The sequence below is a fragment of the Meleagris gallopavo genome, chromosome 13, assembly GCF_905368555.1.
Source record: "Meleagris gallopavo chromosome 13, MGAL_WU_HG_1.1, whole genome shotgun sequence".
Lineage (NCBI taxonomy): Eukaryota > Metazoa > Chordata > Aves > Galliformes > Phasianidae > Meleagris > Meleagris gallopavo.
The window spans coordinates 163684-182922 of NC_139416.1; the positions used below are offsets into that span (position 1 = coordinate 163684).

The 19239-nt window shown below is 46.8% G+C and overlaps 1 protein-coding gene across 6 annotated transcripts in view; it reads left to right on the top strand.

Annotated features, from left to right (window-relative positions):
- Positions 1 to 19239, top strand: part of NECAB2 (N-terminal EF-hand calcium binding protein 2) — a 52551-nt gene that overhangs the window by 19512 nt on the left and 13800 nt on the right. For 4 of the 6 annotated variants that reach the window (XM_085235277.1, XM_085235278.1, XM_085235275.1 and 1 more), the window contains exons 3-4: positions 7508 to 7616; positions 19067 to 19092. In XM_085235277.1, coding sequence (XP_085091403.1) covers positions 7508 to 7616; positions 19067 to 19092 — 135 coding nt within the window. The remainder of the gene's footprint in view (positions 1 to 7507; positions 7617 to 19066; positions 19093 to 19239) is intronic. The other 2 variants (XM_085235274.1, XM_085235276.1) reach the window with 1 other exon arrangement.

Genomic DNA, 19239 nt, shown 5'->3' on the forward strand with positions numbered 1-19239 from the left:
CTTTCAAGAGCTCAAGGAGCTGGGTGTCCTGTCTGCTGCAGATGGCACTGCATGAGGCTAACTCCTGCTTTCTGAGAATGCAAATGCGAGATCTGCTTTTCAGATAAGTTTAATTGACTGCCTTCATCCCTGCACAGCTTGTTAGCTGGGTGGAAAATCAGCGGTGCTGCCAGTGCAATCTGGTTATTGCTCCATGGGGCTGCAGAAAGCAAGAAGTTTGTAGCTCCGTAATCCTCTGTAATTTCCTGCTAATTTGTCTACAGCCAACAGCTCTAGTGCTTCATGTGCATATTCAGGAAGGAAAAGAGCAGCAGTTAATGAGAAGAGTAATGGTTTGTTAATGCATAAAAATGAACTATTTGTTGAACAGATAGCGAAGAACTATGGTACTTAATATTCTGATATACCTGTTCAAATATTAGATTTTCTCCTGCTATTGACTTTTAGCATATTTCCCATGGCTAGCAAATTCTCCCTGCAGAACAGTTAGCTTCAAGGCACTGCAGGAGATGGATTCTGTTCTTTTTTAGCAAGGTTTTCTTGGGAGAACGTTACCTTAAATGGAAGCAGAGAGATTTGAGGTCAGAACATGCAGCTGTTGGGATTGCTGCAGCCGACTCAGTTACCAACAGGCCTGAGCTACTTCATCTCCTGTTTTTCTATAGCACAATGATAGCTTAAGGCAGCGCTGTAGGCTACTACTCTTGTAAGCAGCAATTGCACTGACTGTGACCAGACTGTTTGTACACTGGCAAAGTCTGATCCCAGCATTTAATTAATGAAAGAATGGGAATTTCTGTAGATTGTGTTCGGAAAAACGTGTGATATCCAAAGCCAAGATATGGAGTGAGAGCAGGAAAAAAAAAATGCACATTTAAATCAGCTTGTTACAGCAGGATAAAGGTTATCTGGAAAATCAAAAGAAGTAAAACCTTAACAAAAGGCAGCAGGAGACCATGTGCTCCATCCCTCTTGCATGTCTCCTGCCTACCAGCCTACATTTGATTTCTATCTATAGCTCCCATTAAAACTAATTTCAAAATTACTTCTAATTCCGGGACAACAAAAGGCTTGATTTGAAGATAAAGGCTGAGCAGCTTGGTGACTGTGCTGGCATGCTAATGGGCACTGCTGGGTCCTGGCATTGCTGGTGAATGAGGTCCAGCTGTCTGACTATAAGAGAAGTCTGCATTTTACCCAGGCCACCTCCCAAGGGGAAGATTGCCAGCCATGCTGCTGCATGTGCAAGGGAAGGAAGTAAGCCAGCTTCAGACTTTGAGGAGACGGACGACAAAAACATTAAGATGAGGGAAACTGGACCCTCATTTCTTCTCAGAGCAGGAGGGAGGAGTCTTCCCTTTGACCCAAAGTGCCCCTGAGCAACAAGTATAGGACTCTGGATATGGAAAGAGGACGGGATGAGGATAATGTATCAGACCTAGGAACAGGCAGCCACTTTAAATTGGTCCAACCAAGGACTCAAAGAAAGAAGAAGGATGTTACTGACTGGGGACTCCTCTCTGCAAGGCACCGAGGCTCCTCTTTGCCACTTGGATAATCTCTCCAGAGAGTTTTGCTGCCTGTCGGGGGCCCGCATTTTTGACTTCCAGAAGAGATTACTGGGTATGATAAAGTGAGGGGACTGCTGTCCACTGCTTCTGCTCATTCAAATTGGGTCACAGGAGGCTGCAATGAGGAAATTATAAAATATTAAAAGAGACCTTATGTCCCATGAGAGAATGTTGAAAGCTTTGGGAATACAGGTAGTGTTCTCTTCCATCCTCCTGGTTGGTCACTGGGCAGAAGGAGGAAAACAGGCCAGTTGAATGAATGGCTGTGAGAATGGTGTCACGCTCAGGGTTTTGGGTACTATAACCTCGGACAAGTTTCAATCCTTTGACAGACCAGCCATGTTGACATCAGATAAGACACAACTGACCAGGAGGGGCAGGAATGTTCTGAGCAGCAAGCTGGCTGGGCTCATCACCAGAGCTGTAAACTAGATTTGATGCAGGAAGGGAATGGACTTTTAAGTAACAGAGAAGGATTGAGGAACACTGTCATTTCTGGAAGCAGCAGGGGAAAACCTCAGATTTGTCCCAAAGGAATCTGGGAGAACTCCTCCAAGAAGGTAACACAGCTGATAGCCCAGTTGAAATGCCTCTGCACGTCATACAGCATGGGAAATAAGGAGGGGAATGGGAAGCCACAGCGCAATTAGGAAGCTGTGATCTAATTGCTATCATAGAAATATGGTGTGGCAAATCATACAACTGGAACACTACAATCGAGAGCAACATGCTTTTCAGAAGTGAGAGGGAGGGGACGGGGGTGGGAGAGTTGCCCTCTGTGTTAAGAAGTGGATAGAACAGGTTGAGAGTTTGTGAGTTAAAATTAGGGACCAGATCAACAAAGTTCAACTGTTTGTTGGGGCCCCCTGGTCAAGGGGAGCCAGTTGATGAGGCCTTCTTGCTTCAGCTACAGCAGGCATTGCACTCACAGGCCATCATCCTGATGGGGATTTCAACCATTTGGATGTCTGCTGGGAAAATAACACAGTGAGCTGCAAGCAATCTAGGAGACTCCTGGAGTCTTGATGATAACTTTCTGACCCAGTTATTGGACAGACCAACCAGAGAAGCATTACTAGATCTGTGCTCACCAATGAAGAGGTCATTAAAGAGGTTAAGACTTTTTACATGGTCTGATAGTGATAGGACATGAAGGATTTAGATTTAAATTAGGTATTAGAAGAAATTTTTTTTTTACTCAGTGGGTAGTGAGGCCCCATCCCTTGGAGGTGCTCAAGGCCATGGATGGAGCTCTGGACAGCCTCAGCTGTTGGGGGCAGCCAGCCCACAGTTGGGGGGTTGGAACTCTAGTTTTCAAGGTCCCATCCAACTCAAGCCATCCCATAATTCTGTGATTCTATGTTTCTATGATCTGCTGCAGAACAGAAAGCAAAAGAACAAAACTGACTAAATAGGTTTTGTAATGAAACTTGTTTTAATGTGAAGTACCTTAAGTTTCTGAAGGAGAGCTGATCTTTGTTGCTGGGGTAAATAACTCGAGACGGAATGGGATGTCTGTCTGGGGGATGTCCTCTGCTATTTTGTGAGTTATGTCTCTCTACGGAATGCTCTGAGTGCAGAGAGAGAAGAAAAGGGGGGTAAAAGTTTCCAGATGTGAGGGGACTGTGTGGGAACAACTCATTGCTCCCATCAGCAGTCACAGCCAGCATTAAGAAACATATAGAAGTGCTTCAAACAGAAGTCGGTGGTGGTGGGAACACAGTCTGACATCAAGACATCTGTGTGCATCACTCAGCCTGGTGTCATCCCTTGGCAAAACCTCTGGGCTGGGTGAAAGCTAATTGCCATGAGCAAAAAGGTGATTTTGGAATCATTTAGAGCATTCTTTTCACTAGGAAATTACCATAATCCTAGCAATTTACTTCTTCCTCCCACTGACCTCATGTGGATGAAGGGTCCCATTCTGAAGCCAGGCCATGTGCTTGCTGGCCTCTGTACCTACACATAACTCAGAGAAAGAAAAAAAAGAGCAGTTGTTTTTGTTCACAGGTCACAATAATCTGATTTTCTTACCCATAGTTCTGTTGGAGCTTGAACAATAAGCAGGACTGAAGCATTTTAGTGACCATACAGTAATAAAAATAAGGAACAAAATGTATTTCTAATATTGCTAGGTAATATATGAGCAGTTCCAACTGGACTTAGCAAACAGAATCTTCCTTTGTAGTTGCTTTAAGCTCTTTTATCTCCGAGTGAATTTCCAAATACTCAGCCAACACATTTGCTGTATTTTGGATGATTTATGGTCCTAGCTTCATTTTGCCCCATTTCATCAGTGGGTGGGAACAGCCTGACTGCATAGGTTAGAAAGCACCAAAGCTGCTCCCGGACTTGTCAGGTTGTTACAATGACTAATGGAGCAATGGTAAAAACCCCCGCAAGGCAGCCCGATGATCTCCATCACACCCTCCTCTCCCTAGTTAGTTTTAACTTTGATGGCTCTATGTGGCTGGAAATTCGCTTTGGCCTTCGCCTGTGATTGAATTATTTTGAGAAGCTGGAGTGCGAAGAAGATGGTGCACTGCAGAAGGAATGATTGCAGAGCAGCTGCCGTCCGATTATCTCTCTCCTCAGTCGCTCAGTGCCTGCGCACAGTTTCTGGCTGACGACATTCGCCCTTGTTGACAACTCAGGTGCTGACCCACAGGACTGGGTTTGGCCCCTTGAAGGTGCAGTGAACTGGTGGAGCAGATTGCGTGCTTTTAGTAGGCTCATCCGTGTGAAAAAGTGGCCGTGGTTTCTCTAGGTCTTACAGATACTTACTTTGTTTAATGAAATTGGTGCAGAATCTCAATTTTTCTATTACTCTTCTTACCCAAAGCAGAAGTGCGTTCTAAAGGCTGAAATGCCTCCATGGGCTGCGTGGAAACGCTTGGTAAGACGTTCATCCAACTGGCACACACAACAGCTTTCAGGAAAAGCAGATTCCAGAGATGTATCCACTCTCAATGAGAGCAGACACTGCTGCTGTCAGGACAACCTTGCTTTGCTGTGGCTGTTGATAAGACCGCTCCTGGAGCGCAGCATCTCCTTTGGCTCTTATCGCAGACATGTGTCCATGGTGTTGTGGGCACCATCCTCCCTTTCCGCCACTTCAATCTGACCTCCTGCAACCCAGCCCCTCTGCTTTCTCTTATCACTCAAGCTCCCTGAAGCTGTCCCTGTCTGCTGTCTCCAGCATCATGCTGCTCCCAGCCCGTTTTGCAATTATAGATATGCAGCACTGGGATGACCTCGTTACTCTGTCTTGCTTTTACCTTCTATGTTTGCAGGTAGGTAGGCACTAAAGAACAATCATCTTTAAGCTGGCAACTGCTGGTGGTGTTATCTAGTGCGGAATGAATGTCTCCAGTACTGTTTGCCAGTCAAAATTACACATTTCCCTATCCACATTCTGTGGGGTCTCCAAAAAACAAATGAAATTTGCTGTCACCTGCTTCTTCTCCTAGACCCTTCACTCACCCATCAGGGCTCTGTGTGCTTAAACACCACGGGGCCATTCCCACACTGGTGCTGCAACAAGCCTTCAGCACACAGATTTGTGCTGTGTTTCTGTTGCAGTGCATCACTGTGATGTTGCCACCCCATGCTGCCGGAGCTGCAGGCTGATGTGGGGCTGCTGCTCACTAATTGACTCTTGCAACCAGATAAATAAACCTCGGAAAAGCTAAGGAGGAGTAAAGTGAAATAGACGAGTTATAAGAAAGAAACTAGGTAAAGGAAAATGCTTTTTCCTGAATCTTTCCAGCACCTTTTACTGTGTCTTTTGGAGATGAGTGAGCTGTAAATTCAGATTCAAGCACTTTACTGAAAAGAAGTCTCCTGACTTTACAGTTTCTCTTTCCCAGCAAGCTGACATAAAGAATTTCCTGGGAGATTAACTCTGCCTGCCCTTCATGAGGAAGCATAGCTTTGAGGTGAGCAAGTGCTAATTTCAGGTTTGCAGCAAAAGTACAGAACAGTTCAGACCTCCTGGAACAGAAAAATACTGTCCTTTTGAGCTTGGTGCTAACAGACATGCAGTCGTTGCCAGTCGGGGTCAGTCAGCCCTTGTTCCTGTGAGGGCACTGAATCAGAGCACCGTGGTGGCACTGCTCCTCCTGTGTGCAGAGGTGGATGTGTCTCGTGTGAATGGGGCCATTGCTCTGGGTGCAGCCTCTAAATGCAAAAGAGCATCACCATTGTGTTAACATCCAAGTACCACTGCCTGTTCCAGCTGGGATATTAAATAAATATCTCCCCCCACCACATGGTTTGATTTCTGCCTTCATATACCTGCTATCATTAAACAAAGTACTTTTTTCCAGACACTCTCGAGTTTGAGTCTTTTCCCCGCCAATGAGCATCTGTCCCAAAGCTGGAATGAAGCCCACAGTGCCTCAGTACCCAGTGCTCTGGGACAGAACTTCATCGGGCAGAGAGCCCTGATCCCGTGGAATGTATGAGGGGATGGTACACCATCATTCTGCAACCTCTCTGCAGAAATGAATTCATGTTTTGGGAAAGGAACACAGCTGAGGGCACTCTGTAGACACTGTTCTGCTCAGAAAATTATACCCTTTTCACTGGTTGTTTGAGATTTTGTTCTCCTGCTGCGTTCCTTTTGTAATTGCCAATTAAACAGATATCCGAGAGTCAATTCATCACCACTCTAACTTCATCTGTGTCAGGCAGGCAAAACTGAGTTAGCATTTGGCAATGCAAATTTGTTTTAGGAGCAGCAGACTTATTTAGTTCAGAGAAGAATTATTGAGGTGCATGTGGTAAGTTGGCTAATTTTGTCCTTGAGATCATTTTCTGAAAAAGCAGCAGCAGCGTTTATAGCTGATTCAATTAAATAATAAATGATATCTTCTCCTGCTGCAAAGTTGTCAACATTTCCACTCTACAAACTTCTGAGGCTGTGAATGGCCGAGCTCTTGGCAGTAGTTGACACATGGCCAGATCTTTACAGCTGGAGGTTATTTTTTGATCTGAGCTGGGAGCAGAGTGCCTTTCCCACAGACAGCAGGCCATCCCACAAGTCTGGAGGTGAGGATGGCAAAGTACCCCAGTACACATGGCTGGAGGGGGCACCAACACAAACCTGTGAGAAGGAGTTTGCCAGTGAGCTTGCTGCTTGCTGCTCCAGCTCTTGGTGCCCAGGAGAGCACTGCTAAACCTCTGCCTTGTGACTCCTTCAATAAGACTGGAGGTGATGGCTTTAAGTTGCACCAGAGGAATTTCAGGGTATGGTGGGGATGTGCTGGTGTTTGGACTTGATGATCTTAGTGGTCTTTCCAACCTTAATGATTCTATAATTCCGTGATTCCTTTGTGTGCTGCAGCTCTGTCAGGAGGCACTGTGAGCTGTCCTGTATGGCCAGGCAGATGGATCCTGTACGTCATCACCTCCCTGCCAAAGCAAAGGCACAACATTAAGGTTACACAGCCCTTATGTGTTTAAACAGTTGGCAGCTGAAGCAAAATGTGCCATGCTATGTTTGTTAGCTGCTATTTTGCATTTCTGTCCAGTCTGGTGTTGGAATGGAGGTGGTACTGCAGGGTCTGTCACTAAGCCCAGCCCAGACCCATTCTGTGTGTATTAAACATCCCTTAGTGAGCATCCTGAACATATGGCAGGCAAAATGCTCCTCCATTTATTTTATGTAATTAAATTTTAGGATACAGCTTTCAAGCACTTCCTCTTTGGGCTTGCTTTGGGTTAATTAACCCAATTAGTTGCTAACACCCAGGAGCAATGTGGCTGTCCCTGCTGCTGCTGGAGACCCCAGAAGTCCCCGTGCAGTGTATTGGCTCTGCCTGCAGGGCAGGTCCTGCAGAACCACCTGGAGACCCTCTGAGATCCCGTGTGGGAGCAGCTCTTGGTTTCACATCACTTTGCTCCTTCCTCATGCTCTGTGTTGCTGCTTGCAGATGATGGGAAGCTGTCCCTGGAGGAGTTCCAGGCCTTTTTTTCCGACGGGACGCTCAATGAGGAGGAACTCGAGAATCTCTTCCACACCATCGACTCAGACAACACAAAGTAAGTTCCCCCCATCCCACAGAGCTGGGGGCATGATGTTTGGGTGCCCCAGAGGCGATGCAGGCATGCAGTCCCTTTTGCCAAACATTGCTAAGTCTCCATATCTGCTGGGTCTGTGTCTTGTCATGGTGGCTCCTTTTCTCTTTATGTTTTTTTGTTTGTTTTTGTTTTGCAGGCTGTTTTCTTTCATGCAATTTGATCTCTGTGATATCTGAAGTGATGCTTAGTGTTAACTGTGAGGACATTTAAATGGCCTTTTTTCTTTTCCACTCCATTTAAAAGCTTTGCTGCACTGTAAAAGGTAACAGTATGAATCTGCAAGCTCCACCCTGCCCAGCTACCTTGCCCACAACAAACAGAGAGGATTTAAGACCTGCACTGCTTTCTTTGCCTCCCAGCCCTGTAGCCCTCACTGTGGGCACCTTCTGCCCTACATGGCCATACTTCTGACTACACAGAGCCCAGATGTGGGGATGAATCCCACTGCAATACAACACTTACTGTCCCACAGGGACGTGATGGGGTGGGAGGCAGCAAAGTGTGCTTTGGTTTTACAGTGCACCAAAGATGAGGTTCAGTGAGGCACCTGGCTGCTCCCATTGTGCACAAAGATGCAGCCTGCTGGATTATTTCTCCTTCCAAGAGGAATCATACTTCAAAAGCCTGCATGGATGAAGCTGCTCAGAAATCCAAATGAAAGCCAATACTGAGTCACATTCCAGAGAGACTACTATTCCTCCAGAGAGAAAAAATCCATCCAAAGAAAAGAAGATGAAAAGAGAATTGTATTTCAAATAAGGAGCTGCAAAGCAAGCACTTAGAAAAATAATAGCCTCGTTAATTGCAGAGACTTCAGCTAGCAGGTGAATGAAGCCTCTAGACCCTGCCTTACCTGTGTGTGTAGTGGCCACCAAGCTCAGCAGTGCCCGACACCACTGCGATACATATTACTCATCAGCTAATTAATTAGAGAAACTTCAGGGGTTTTGTCACTGAGGTGGGCTAGGAATGACTCGTCTGTTCCAAAGCTTCCTCTTCAGCTGATGCTGTGAGAGCAGCCAAGTGCCTTGGATTTTAGTGTAAAAAAATAACACTAGAGCCATGAGATTTGGAAGTGTGGGCCAGTAATACCATTAACTATCATACAGGTGAATGAGGCATGCTGCCTCCTTCTTTGTGTGCCTGTTTATCCAGGTGATATCTATAGCATCACCTGGGCATGCGAGTTTGCATTTGGCTTAGAAAGAATGTGGGGTCCTAAGCTGAAGCATGTGAGGACAATATGAAGTTTATCTTTCCAAAAGGCCATTTTAATTTGAATTATTTGTTATTTGAAAGAGGAATTTAATTCATCTTTAACACTGTTTTTTAACTTCCCCCATCTCATACTGCTCATTGAGTTTGCTTGGTGTACAAAGCAAAGTTTGCCATCAAAACTACATTACAGCTAGAGTGGAAAATGAAGAAAGTTATGTTCCTACTGATTGTTACTAATTGCTATCACCACCTAAATTGCAAAATGTGAATTTGATTTCCTGGAGCAGTTTTAGGAGCAGGGAAACTGTCTTACCTGTGTAGACAGAATGCATATCTGTGCTGGTTTCTCTACTTGGTTTGGTTGGGAAGAGCATAGAAAGGAGAATAGTTGGGCAGGTGGGTGGGAATGGGTTTGGCCTATAATACAGGAGCAGCCATGGCTCAGAGGAATGTAGCTCTTTCAGGAACACAGCACCCAGCACAACGCCTGGTTGTCAGCAGGGTGCAGTTAGGAGAGTGCAGAACCAAAATGAGACACCCAAACGCAGCCAAGGGATTAGTGAGACTTCATTCTTCCTGATGGCCTTGAAAAAGTCTCCAGGAGATCAGTGATGTGGCTGAATGGACCTGAATGAGGAGCGTGGCTTTGTGCAGATGCAGTTATGGGATGGCACCATGTTCCGTGATCCTATTCCAGGGTCAATTCTTGGCTCAAAACACAACAGTATTGCTACTGCACTCTTGGTGGATAGTGTTGGCAGAAAAATTCCCTATCTGCAGCAAAGCCCTCCTGCTGTCCTCATCCATGCTGGTTATTGCATCTGCCAGTAGGAACAGCAAAATCTGTCACGTATTTCAATTGCTTTTGGCAACTTATATTCAGAATCCTGCTGTTGCTGAAAAGAGATGATCAAGTGGTGTTTTCCTCTCCATGGTGAACACTCCTTTCCACCTTCCTTATTCCCATTCAAAGCAGGAGGCAAAGCAAGACGCTGCCAGGGATTGATTTGTCACTTGTGTTGGCTGCTCACTCAGGCTTTGGCAGTGCTTTATGGGGAACTGCCTGAAAACTAATGGGGTGGTAATGATACGTTACTACTGATATCAATGCTATCAGAAATGCACAAATTATGTGTATAATGCACAAGCACATATGCACACACATTTAAATATATATATATATTCATATAGATCTATGATTTTATATTCATATAGATCTATGATTTAGCCGCAGAAAAAGGCTTTAGAAATCATTCTCACCTGGGAAATGCTGCTCTATTTGCAGCTGTTTACTCCTCTTGGTGTTCCCTGAGCTGAGGGGCAGCTGTAGGGCACAGCCTCCAGAAGTACAGTGTGCCTGTGTGCATTGCACACCCAAGGAAAGCAGAAGCCTCTTACCAACGTGCGGCTGGGGACAGCTGTGCAAGCCAGGCAGGTGCCCAGGCACTGGGAATGAGTTCATGCAGCACAGAGCTCCTCTGATATCAGATCTTCTGAAAATACCACCATGCCCTGCAGCCAGCTTGTAACTCTCCTGGCCCCCACTGCCCCACTGCAACCCTGTGGTAGAATCCAAGGATCAGACTCCATTAGTACCTCACTGCTCCAGGTGAGGTCTCACAGCACGGAGCAGAGGGGCACATCCCCCTCCCTGCCCCGCTGGCTGCACTGCTTGGATGCAGCCCAGGATATGGTTGGCTGTGTGGGTGTGAGGGCACACTGCTGCCTCATGTCCAGCTGCCACCCACCAGTACCCCCAGGTCCTTTTCAGCAGGGCTGTGCTCCACCCTTACATCCTCCTGCTTATACTGATAGTGGGGGTTGCCACAACCCAGGTGTAGACCTTGCACTTGGCTTTGTTGAACCTCATGAGGTTCTCCTGGGCCCACTCTCAAGCCTGTCTATGTCTCTCTGGATAGCGTCGGGTCTCTCAGGTGTATCAGCTGCACCACACAGCTTGGTGTTGTCCATGAACTTGCTAAGGGTGCACTTGACCCCACTATCAATGTGACTGCTGAAGATATTAAAGGGCATCACTCCCCTGTGGGACACCTAATCCTGTCCTAATACTAAGTGTCTCATTGTATTTGTATGTATCCTGGGGCTCTTCCATGCTGTAAAACCATTCCTGGAACCAGGGATGAGGGAGATGTGGGGGCCTGGCCCAGTGGTGGGTTAGCATTGCTCCATGGGCTTCCATCAGCAGGGCTGCATCCCCACGGTGATGCTCATCCCTCGTGGCAGAAGAGGAGAGGTCAGGTGTGGCTGTTAACCAAACTAATTTAGCCCTAGTAGGGGATTTTAACAATTCCTTTTGTATCACATACATTTTTCATAGCTGCAGAGGAAAGTCTTTGAGAAGAGATGCGTGCACTGGAGCAGGACTCCTCTGATGAGCTGTACACATCCATTCACAGGGAGTCAGAACACAGCATTAGCATTCTGTTGCACTACCATTCATTATCTCCTAGCTAGGCTTACAGCTATTCTTTTAATTGCTTTATCCTCTTCACCCCCTCTAAATGAGCTCTGCTCTCCAGTGGCAAGCACTAGAAAAGCTGGGAGCGTGCATGCAGTATAATTAAGCAGTATCACTTTAGCAGCTTCCCCAGTCTTCCACTTATTCTGGAGTCCATTCTGTGACAGATGGAAGAACACCAGTGCTTGGGCTTTGCCTACACTGAATCCTGCAGCATGCAGCCTTGTGGTGCAGGGCTGTGCCGAAGTCCCCTTATAGGTGCCCAGCCCTATTGGGCACAGCAGCTCCACAGCTGCTTGCAGGCTGCTTGCAGCAGAACAAACAAGATGGGACACATCTGTATTTTGCACGATTTAAATTGTGCAGAAGCTGTAAGGATGGTATTAGTGCTAATGAGCAGAAGTGAGATGCTACGTGCAGCTACAACGTGGAGCTAATTGCTGTGCCTGTGTGCAGCCAGAGGCTCCCACACCAGAATAATTGCTTGTGTGGATGAATTCTGCTTCCTTGATAATTTGATTGTATTGATAACCAAAGATCAAAATAGTTTTAAATTGCAGTCTGTGCAAGCACATAGGAATGTGAAGCTTAGTGTTCTACAATAATCCAAGAAGACAGAGAGGGGTAAGGTGCTGCTGGAAATCTGAGCTGCTGCTGGTCTCCAAGAGAAAGGTGTCCAAAAACCCCCATTCAGGGATGTATATGAGAAATAAGGCATCCTGGTGAGAATGGAGATGAAGGCAAGGGATTTCAAAACATGTTCTGAATATTCGTCACAGAACAGCTTGCAAAGAAGTTTGTTGTGTTCAAACTGTAGCTGTGCTTTTTGATTCCTCTGAGGGATAACCCAGGCAGAAATGGAGCTTGGCGTCATCGCAAGGGCCATCCTCTCAAGAACACAAGGTTCCTTACAGACTGGAAGGAGCAGTCCTTGGGAGCAGCCCTGCAGAGAAAGACCTGGAGGGTCTCGGTGGATGAAAAATTCAACCTGAGCCAGCAGTATGCTCATGCAGCTCAGAAAGCAAATGGTATCCTGGGCTCCATCAGAAGAGAGGTGGCCAGCGGGGACAGTGAGGTGACTGTGCTTCTCTACTCTGCCCTCATGAGATCCCATCTGCAGCACTGTATCCAGGTCTGGGGCCCCCAGTACAAGAAAGACAGGGAGCTGTTGGAGAGGGTCCAGATGAGGGCCACAATGATGATCAGAGAGCTGGAGCACCACTCCTATGAAGACAGGCTGAGGGAGCTGGCCTTGTTCACCATGGAAAAGAGAAGGCTGCGGGGTGACCTCATTGCAGCCTTTCAGTACCTAAAGGGAGTCTACAAACAGCAGGGGAGTCAACTCTTTACAAGGGTAGATAACAGCTGGACAAGGGGGAATGGCTTTAAGTTGAGGGAGGGAAGATTTAGGTTGGATATTGGGGGAAGCTCTTTATTGTGAGAGTGGTGAGGTGCTGGAACAGCTGCCCAGAGAGGCTGTGGATGCCCCGTCCATCCCTGGAGGTGTTCAAGGCCAGGTTGGATGGGGCCCTGGGCAGCCTGGGCTGGTATTAAATGTGTCAGGGAGGTTGGATATTCATGATCCTTGAGGTCTCTTCCAACCGAAGCCATTCTTTGATTCTGTGATTCTGTTCCTGACAAGCACACAGCCCAGCCAGCACCTGGACAGCCCTGGTACCTCTCATTCCGCAGCAGCCGGGGTTTCTCCCACTCCTGGCATTGTGTTTCTCGGTTCTGTTACCACCCACATTTTGCCTTCCCCAGACCTGCTTGAGGTCTGCATCCATCTGATGAGGGGGCACTGAGGCAGAGAGGGGCCGAGCTGTCCTCCCAGATCTGAACAGAAAGCCCTTTTGCTTTAGGGGCAAGGAATGTTCATTATGATTGAGTGTTCTTTCCTGTTTTTCCTTCCCTAATCTTGGCTGTTTGCATTGCAAACCTGATTCAGTATAGTGCTGGCTTTATCTGGAAGCTAAAGCCCACGCTTGCAGAGATGGATGTACTCATTGCAACCATCTTAATTTCTGTATATTGAATGTTCTCCATTAGCTCTCTGGGAAAGAAACTACAGCTCACATAATCAGCTGAGATTTTGATTAACCTATTCAAGAGACAGCTCCAGTCCCTTCAGAAAGGGACAAAATGATTGCATGAAAATTATATGTCTAGATCTAATTTCTGGCTCTCAGCAGCCCTTGGCACTTGGTGGGCTTTGTACAAGATGTTTCTGAGCTCTAGGCTGTCTCCTCTGTGACTACAACTTTCTTGAGCGTGCTGAACTTCTGCTTGGAGTGAAGGAATGCTTGGTGCCAACATTGGTGCTCAGCTCACTAGGCATGTCCTCAGGAGGAACATGAAGCTGGAAAAACAGCACAGGAGGTTATCTGAGAAGACATTTGAGTATATGTTGCTATCTCTAATGCTGCCTCCAGACATTCCCAAGCGGCCTCTGTATGGCAGAGCCCAGCTAATACAGCAGCAGCACGTAGGCAGTCTTTGCTGTGCTGACATCACGAGCAGCAGTGTCACCAACCAGTTTCCCAGCTGGAATTGGAGCTTGGCTTTGTATTTTTCATATTTTGTGGGGCTGCTCTGCATCAGATGTTTCTTTTTCCAGATAACAGAAAAAAACCTTGATCTTGCCTTAAAAACCGAAGTGACTAAGATATCTGGTTCTAACCAGCTGCTTGTGTTTGAGTCATGCAGGCATTCAGAGAGATTGCAGCTTTTTGGTTCAAACTGCAGCATTGTGTATTTATCCATGTGCTTTCTCTGAAGGAGGGAGAGCATCTGGCTGCTGCTGGGGGGAGCACCAGCTGCCCAAAGGCTGAACCAAGAGAGAGGCTCTTTACATCACCCTTTTTAATGGCAGGAGAAGAAACGCATGAAAAACAAAGATATGGGTTAAAAAGCCAGGAGGGTGTTCTTGCTTTGCTCTCCTGCTGGCTCCCTGCAGGCTGTATGCCGTGGATCCCAACCTCCATCTCTGCTGCTCAGAATCTTTCCTCTGTTCCTTGCAGCCATGGTTTTGAGAAAGTAAGAAAACATTTGAAAAAGCAAGGACAAATGCATTGTATTGCCAGCATAAGACTGCAGACAGCTGAGATGAGAAGGCTGAGTGCAGAGGATTGCACTGCTGGCATGCAGTGGGTGGCACTGCATTAGTTGATGAGAGCTGTTCATCTCATGAAATCACATCCGGTGAGTACATGCTTATGTATCAAGCAGGAACAGGCAGAGTGTTACACATTTCCCTTTGTATTTGGTACTGGTGAGGCCACATCTCAAGTGCTATGTTCAGTTTTGGGCCCCTTACTACAGGAAAGACATGGAGGTCCTGGAGTGTGTCCAGGAAAGGGAGCGGAGCTGCGAGGGGTCTGAGCGCAGCGCTGTGGGAGCGGCTGAGGGAGCGGGGTGGTCAGTGTGGAGAAAAGGAGCTGAGGGGAGCTCGTGGCTCTGCAGCCCTGACAGGAGGCTGTGGGGAGGGAATGTCGGCCTCTGCTCCCAGGTAACAGCGATAGGGTGAGGGCTGGTGGTGTCACGTTGCACCAGGGGAGGGTCAGGTTGGATGTTAGGAACAATTCCTTCTCCCCAAGAGCAGTGATGCAGCGGCACAGCTGCCCAAGAGGTGGGGGAGTCACCGTCCCTGGGGGTGTCCCAGAGCTGTAGGGATGTGGCTCTGAGGGACGTGGGCAGTGGGCACGGTGGGGGTGGGCTGGGTTTGGACTTGGGGATCTGAGAGGTCTTCTCCAACCTCAGTGATTCTGTGATTCTATGTTTCTTCATCCCAAAAGAGATTGGTGACTGACTGGTACCATTACCAGTTAGTGCAAAATCAGAGAACCCCTGTGCCCAAAAATAGAGAAAGTATTTCATTGGTTTTCATGTAATGCTTTGGTTTGAACATTGAGCTAAAAAAAATATAAGATGAGGATAAAAACATGGATAAGCAACCTCTCATTTGATCAGATGGGTACACACAGCCCTTCCCTGTCCTCCTCAGCTGGAAGCTGAGCAGTCACATCAGGCAAGGGACACGCAGCCTATACTCAGTGTGGGCACCCCTCCTGGAAGGTGTTCCCTGCAGCAAATAGGAAAATAATCTGAGGCTTAACCAATGTCAAAGTGTCATCCCTCTTCCTGGGAGTTACCTGTATGTTGCAATTAAACCTGCCTTCTCTTGTCTTTGGTGCAGTTGTGCAGAGAGTGATGTTTTCAAGATCAAGTCATCCATCCAAAAAAAAAAAAAGGAGGCTTTACATGCAATTTATTAGAGGTTTGGCATACACCGAGACTTCAGAAAGTTCAATGTGGTACTAAATGTCTGTTTTCCTTAAGGTGATGGCTTTGCTTAGGATCAGGCTCAGTAAATCAGTGTGTAGCATCAATCTGTTTTTCCAGGCCATCACTTGCAGGCATTTTATTGTGTTCCTTCCTCATGCTCAGAGTTTTTATGACTGTTTTGAGAGTTTTAATTTTGCAAGAAGGAGGCTGGAGGTTGGAGGTTCTGGCTGTCTGTGGCCAAGTGGAGACAGAAGTTGTTGTTCACTACATGGAAAACGTGGTTCTCCCAAGATTAAATGGGGCAGACAGAATGCACTGGGGATAGGTGGTGGCTTTGTCTTCTGCTTCCAAAGATGGGATGAAGGCAGTTGGGGTCCTGACCACCCTATTTCTGACACAGATCTGCTGTTTTGGGTAAGGAATAGTGTTCTGTGGCTGGGAGGTGTGCGAGGTATGCACAGAGCAGGCATTAGTATATCCATTGATGGATGTGTGTGGCTATATAGCAGTCAGTGTGCTGTGAGAGCCAGTAGCTGACCTGGCCCTGAAATGCAGCAGCAGGAAGGACTCTTTAAGCAGAGTTCTTTATGTTTTGTCAGTTATTCCCTAAAAGGAAAAGGAAACTCAACACTTTGTGCTGTTGGGTGAGCATGTTTGAAACAGCATGGTGATTAATCCTCTCCACCCTGAAGCACTGCCCAGGTTTGTTTTATCATCAGCAGGAGAGGCAGTTTTGCTGCCAGAACACAGTGTCTGCATTGTGCCCTGGCCTTGTGCTCAGCCCTCACTTCTGGCCATGGAAGGGACACAGGGGCAGGAGCTGCATGGATGGAGCCTCCAAGGAGACATTAGCAATCCTTGTAAAAGAATTTTTGCTTTTCCAGACCCAGGGAGTTCCACTCTACATTCATCTGTGATGATTTTAAACATTAAAGATTCTCTTCAGCAAGTTTTATAGACTTTCCGGTTCATTTTTATGAGGTTTATTACTGCTGCAAGCCAAATGCAGTTGCATTGCAGGTCATTGCCTGGGGAAGAGATTTCCCCTGAACTCCGTAATCACTGATGTGGGAGCTGCCCTGTGTCCTGCTATGGGGCATGACACCAGCATCAACACGGCTGGTGTCTGGGCTAGGTCCAGGCTTTGGGATCTGTTGCTCTGCAAATTATGCCTCCCAGCTTTGCAAAGTTGAATTAGCTCTGGTAACACACACATCCTACTTACTGTTGAGGAATGTCTGCTGACCCAAGCTGATCTCAGCATCTCCCAGCCTGGCAGAAAGGATGCAGCAAGCAGCTTTGCTCACAGAACCCAACCTGGGCTGCGCGGTAGCTCGATGGCTGGGTGGCACTTTGAATCATGGAATCATAGAGTCATTAAGGCTGGAAAAGACTTCTCAGATCCCCAAGCCCAACCCCAATCCACCCCACCCTGCCCACTGCCCACGTCCCTCAGTGCCACATCCCCACGGTTCTGGAACACCTCCAGGGACAGTGATTCCCCCACCTCTTGGGCAGCTGTGCCCTGCCTCACTGCTCTTCTGGAGCAGAAATTGTTCAAAATGTCCAACATGAACCTCCTCTGAACATGAGACCACCACCTCTCACCCTATCGCTGTTACCTGGGAGCAGAGGCCGACATCCCCTCCCCACAGCCTCCTGTCAGGCTTGCAGAGCCATGAGCTCTCCCCTCAGCTCCTCTTCTCCATGCTGACCCATCCCCTCAGCCACTTCCATAGGACTGTGCTCCAGTCCCTTCACATTTTTGTTGCTTTTCTTTGGACACACTCCAGGGCCTCCACGTCTTTCCTGTAGTGTGGAGGTGACCATCTCCAGCAAGCTGATAGTAACACCCACAGCAGTTTGCCCATGGTCAACCTCTGACCCATTACAAGGATCTGGGTGTATATTTTACTTTTCTGAGATGTGGAGACTGCCAAGTGCTGTTCCTGCTGGGACTGGAGGTGCACTGTCAGATGTAGCAGTGCTTCTCAACTGCACATGTTGTTGTTTAGTCTCTCCTAAATGAGGATCAGATTTGCAGGTGGCTAACACTAGAGGATAATTTTTTTTCCGTGCTCGTTTGAAGCCCTGCAGAAACCCAAAGCTGTGAATTGGAGGAGGAAATGAAAGCAGCCGATTATTTCAGAAAATCTCAGTTTTCGGTGCTGCTGAACAACCAAGCCGTGCAGCTGCTGATGCAAACCCTTTCATCTGCCCCAGCAAAGGGATTTTTGTCTGTAGTAGAAGCGACTCAGGTGTTGAGTGATGTTTGAGCAGCCTATCCGGCAGCTATTTGCATGAGAAATGCGTTGTGAAGACAGGACTTTGATGTATTTACAACTTCTGAACTCCCATGATGTTTCTGGTTGTGCTGCCTGAGACATCTCCGTCAGCTGAGGTGAAACCAAGGAAGACAGGGTATTACACCTTGGTGACTTTTCTTTTTTTTTTTTTTTAATAGATGTAATCCAACAGGGAAAACTATTTCCTTGTTGCCAATACATTTATCTGTTCGAATTATTTTTTTTTTTAAGTCTGAATATGACGTCGGTAATTTCTTTAATTAGGCTTCTTCTTAATGCAAGATCGCTTAAAATTAAAAGCAGCTTCTCGACCAACTTAAAATTCAAGCACAATTAGGTTAAATAATATGATAGCAGGAGGCAAGGAAGTAAATGATCATTTTTGGAAGCAAGAGATAAATATTGCAATGCAAAACCCCCAGGATAGAATGATGGGTTTTTCTCAGTAATGTACTTCAGTTTGGGATGCGCTGTTTGTTAGAGGAGAACTTGAGCCCATGGAAGGTGGGAAGAGCCCAGACACATTGTTCCAGGAGGATATGGGGAGGCTGCCGCCGTCAACAGTGGGATTTAGAGCATCTCTTTCCATAACCCTCTTACGTTAGCAGATCAGAGCAGGGCTGAGTTAAGGAGCTGACTTCCCAGGATGTCCAATTCATGGACTGATAAAATATAATTCTATTATGAAATCATTCGAGGCACCTCTCCAGCTTGAACTGTGTACATAATTGTGTGGGGATCAGAGGTGTGAAGAGTTTGCTGCAAATCCTTATTTCCCAGGGTTGTCTGCTGGGATGTCATTAGGTAAACCAAATGTTCAGATGTTAAGAAACGGCATAATTTCATTTGGAGGAGGAACTGGATGGATGCAGAGCCAGGAGAGCTAATCATTTAGAAAAATAAAATTAGAAAACTTTAATTTGAAGCAAATGGGACCACAGGATGAGTTCTGCTACTAATGGCTTTGGTTTCAGCAGGCAGTTCCTGGGACCAGGATACACTGATCCATTTCTGTGCTCACCCCAAGAGAAACCTGAGCGTATCTCTTGCCTCCTGCACATTCAATTATTTTTTCTCTCTCTTTTTTTCCTTCGCCCTTCCCCGGCTGTCCTCCCCTCTTCCAGCAATGTGGACACGAAGGAGCTGTGTGGTGAGTATAGCCCTACACGCAACGCTTTGTAAGGGTGTGTGAAAACTCTTAAAAGCCAACATCAGCTCCTGCCGTAGAATCATTGAGATTGGAAAGATCATCTAGTCCAACCATTGACCCATCACTGCCATACCACTAGACATCACT